The sequence below is a fragment of the Nanorana parkeri genome, unplaced genomic scaffold (genome assembly GCF_000935625.1).
Source record: "Nanorana parkeri isolate BGI_ZX_2015 unplaced genomic scaffold, ASM93562v1 scaffold13, whole genome shotgun sequence".
Lineage (NCBI taxonomy): Eukaryota > Metazoa > Chordata > Amphibia > Anura > Dicroglossidae > Nanorana > Nanorana parkeri.
In genome coordinates, this window is record NW_017306281.1 from 3,901,334 (window position 1) to 3,905,287 (window position 3,954).

At 39.2% G+C, this 3,954-nt stretch overlaps 1 protein-coding gene across 1 annotated transcript in view; it reads right to left on the reverse strand.

Moving 5' to 3' along the window:
* Positions 1–2,247: 2,247 nt before the first annotated feature.
* Positions 2,248–3,954, reverse strand: part of SCARB1 (scavenger receptor class B member 1) — an 85,544-nt gene continuing 83,837 nt past the window's right edge. Inside the window, exon 12 of the mRNA XM_018557630.1 lies at positions 2,248–2,471. Coding sequence (XP_018413132.1) covers positions 2,367–2,471 — 105 coding nt within the window. The 3' untranslated portion in view covers positions 2,248–2,366. The remainder of the gene's footprint in view (positions 2,472–3,954) is intronic.

Sequence of the window (3,954 nt, forward strand, 5' to 3'; positions counted from 1 at the left end):
AAGATTCACAAAATTTCCACTAGAGATTCACACTATTATATAAAATTTAGAAAAGCATGACTCAGTTGGGTGAAAACATTAGACCTACTAGAATCATTCACTTAATACTATAACTATGGAATGTTCTTCAGAACTGTAAACTGAATAATTCTATTTTACCCTTTACAAAGAGTGACTTGGTCATTTTTAGGCGCCTCATCATTACATGATACACATAATATATATTTATTACTCACAGTCATGGCCAAAAACAAACATTGGCACCCCTGCATTTGTCAGATAATGCACCGCACAGAAAATTGTTGCAATTACAAATGTATATTTCTTTTGATTGTATTGGTATGACAAAAAAGTGGAGGAAACCCCCCCCCCCACAATTCCACGCAAAACTCCAAAAATTGACTGGACAAAATTATTGGCACCTTCTCTAAATTGCAAGAAATAATTGCATTACAAGTTCTTGTGGTAAAGCATGGACAATCTCAAGGTTACAAGTCCATCTCCAAAGATCTTAATGTTCCTGTGTCCACTGTGCACAACATTGACAAGAAGTTTACAGCCCATGGCACTGTAGCCAGTCTCCCTAGACGTGGATGGAAGCTGACCTTCAGGCATAGGGTACAACTGTGTCAGCTCGCACTATACGTCACCATCTGAATAAAAAGGGATGCTATGGTAGGAGACCCAGGAGGACCTCAATGCTGACACAGAAACATAAAAAAGCCAAGATTGGAGAATGTGCCGTGGACAGAAGAAACAAAATGACAGCTTTTTGGTAAAGCCCATCATTCTGTTTTCAGAAAAAGAAATGAAGCCTTTAAAAGAAAAAATAAAATAAAATACAGTCCCTACAGTCAAACATGGGAGGTTCCCTGATGTTTTGGGGTTGCTTTGCTGCTTCAGGCACTGGATGTCTTGACTGCGTGCACTGCATTATGAAATCTGCATTATGAAATCTGAAGACTACCAATGAATTCTGGGGTGCAATGTATCCTTCGTAGCAATCTTTGACCAATTGTTCTTCCGTCCACGTCCAGGGAGATTAGCTACAGTGCCATGTGCTGTAAACTTCTTGTCAATGTTGTGCACAATGGACACAGGAACATTAAGATCTCTGGAGATGGACTTGTAAGCTTGAGATTGTCCATGCTTGTCCACAAAAACTTGGAATGCAAGTTATTTCTTGCAATTTGGAGAAGGTGCCAATAATTTTGTCCAGTCCATTTATGGAGTTTTGCGTGGAATGTGTCAGGTTTGGCTTTTTTTTCTCAACTTTTTTAGTGTCATACCATTACAAACAAGAAAAACATGAGAATGCCTAAACATTTGTAATTTCAGCAATTTTCTGCGTGAAGTGGTGCACTGACAGAAATCCAGGGGTGCCAATATTTAGAGATGGACTTGTAAGCTTGAGATTGTCCATGCTTGTCCACAAAAACTTGGAATGCAAGTTATTTCTTGCAATTTGGAGAAGGTGCCAATAATTTTGTCCAGTCCATTTATGGAGTTTTGCGTGGAATGTGTCAGGTTTGGCTTTTTTTTCTCAACTTTTTTAGTGTCATACCATTACAAACAAGAAAAACATGAGAATGCCTAAACATTTGTAATTTCAGCAATTTTCTGCGTGAAGTGGTGCACTGACAGAAATCCAGGGGTGCCAATATTTTTGGCCATGATATATATATATATATATATCAATTATAGCTTTAAATGTATTAACTTGGCCCTACATTTTACAGCAGCAATACTAGTTTGATTCATGTGGTGTGCCATAAAGGCAGACTATTTTTAATAGCTTTAAACTGCAGTATATGGAGGCATAGATGGATAAACAGATTACAGTGCATTCTATTCAGGTCACTAAAAGTTAAAAGCAGAGGAAACTAACTTATCTGCACATATTGTTTTATAGGCCAAAACTGTAGAACCTTTATACCTAGGATGCTTAAATACATTTGAATGAAGAAACTGCTTAAAATTGTGAACCCTCTGGATGCCAGAGAAAAACATTGGCTGTTATGGGGGATGTGTTGTGTGTAGCTGTGTGACCACACACTACAATAGCTAGTTGTACCCAAGTATATCATCTCAAGTACAGGACCCTATGCTAATCTCCTATGGTGTTTTCATATCTTAAGGATCGAAAGGCATTTAACAGTAATCCAAAGTCAGCCTCAAAACACAGATTCTTCAGGCACTGTGGTGATATTTAGATTTTTTTTTTTCTTTTAAAGGTTGACAGTTTTGTGCAGACACCTCATGCCTCTTAACTAGTGACAACTGGAATCAAGCATGTAGCTTAAGTGATTAAAGTTTTTCCCCTCAAAAGGGGACTCAGAGGACCCATTAAAGTAGGCAAGGCAATATCAGGTTTGAGGTGAAAGATCTGGTGCTTTAAGAAGTTTTGCAGCTTCATTATCTTGATCAGATTCCGTTGTTTCACCTGTATGTTGCAAGATATTTTCCTGTTTCTAATAAAGAAAAAACAAAAACAAACATGAGCAAAGAAAGGATGCAGAATACCCAAGTGCAACTACAACCAAATCAGTAAATTTTTGGTAGAGTGAGGGCGGATTAATTCTCTGCAAGGTTTTTATTGGCTCCCCTGGACCCATTTAGGAGATTTCTCTCTTACTGTCCCAGTGAGAGCAGAGTTATGTCACTGAGACTGAAGAGCAATCTCCAATCTCCAACAGGCACAGACAACATATTAGCTGACAGAGGTTATAGTCTTGCCACACTGTGCCATTGAATGCATTTTAATCTTACAACACTGGAGTGGCACAATTTAGGAGAAAGCTCAATAGGCACACAAAACAAAAACCTACCATATGCCGTTGCTCTTGCCCACTCTAACCAAAAAAATAGTTTTGGTTGGGGTTGCAATTTAGCAGCAGCTTGCCGTATGGATGTTTTCTATGCAACATGAACAGGGAAAGATTTTTACTTACGAATACTATAACATTCTGATGAGCCATGTTTTTTATGTTGCCTCTGTGCGACAGCATTGCTATAGTGTTGGCCCTGGTGGTGTTCACATGGCAGTCATTTCATTTGGTGCCATAAGAATGTAGGATGATAAACAGGTCAGGATTTTTACCAGGTTTTCAAAATTTGTTTGTGCATAACAAATATTTATCAAGACAAAGAGAAACAGTGCTGGGAATTGCATGTGAAGTGATATGAAAAAAGTGTGATACTGATGATAGTGAATGACATATGCTACAAACATGTTGCATGAAAAAAATTAATTGGTATACATGATAATGAACACAAACAAGTGGCAGCGGTTAATGTGTTTAATAGGTTAGTAGATTGATTTTAGGAAGCAGTCAGCCCATTCATACAGATTTATACACCGCTTGTTTAACCCATTTAGTTAAAGTGTATGTGGACAAAATAAAAAATAAATTTAAAAAAAGTAAATCTCCACAATACATTTTTGTCTTATTAAAAATACTAAGGGGGTAATTCAAAAAGCTGTCAGTTTCCAGCCGTAGCTTCGGCTGATCCTTCGTCTGGCTTCGTTTGCGAGAGCCCTTCGGTTCAGTCGAAACAAAGGGATGCTTGTACAGTCTATTCACTATAGCCCTACAGCAGCCGAGCAGAAGGCATATGCTTCCGCTCGACTGAGCCTAAGTGACAGCCGAAGCAGGGCGAATGGCCTGCCAGAGGCCGGCCTTTTCGCCCTGCAATTGAAAGCTGGGCAGAGCCAGCCGTGATTTCAAGGCTGGCTCCGCCCAGTTGTCATGACAGATCAGCGTCCCCAAATGACCTGGGGACGCTGAACTGTCATTCATTGGCCGGGACCTGCTAGAAGACTGTAGCAGGTGTCACTGCTAGCTCCTCCCAATAGTTTTTTTTTTTATTTTTCAATTTAAAAAGCCTTTTAAAATTCTCAACTTTTTTGGGGGGGAGGGGGGGGGGGGGGGGGGTTTTTTTTTTGTTTTTTTT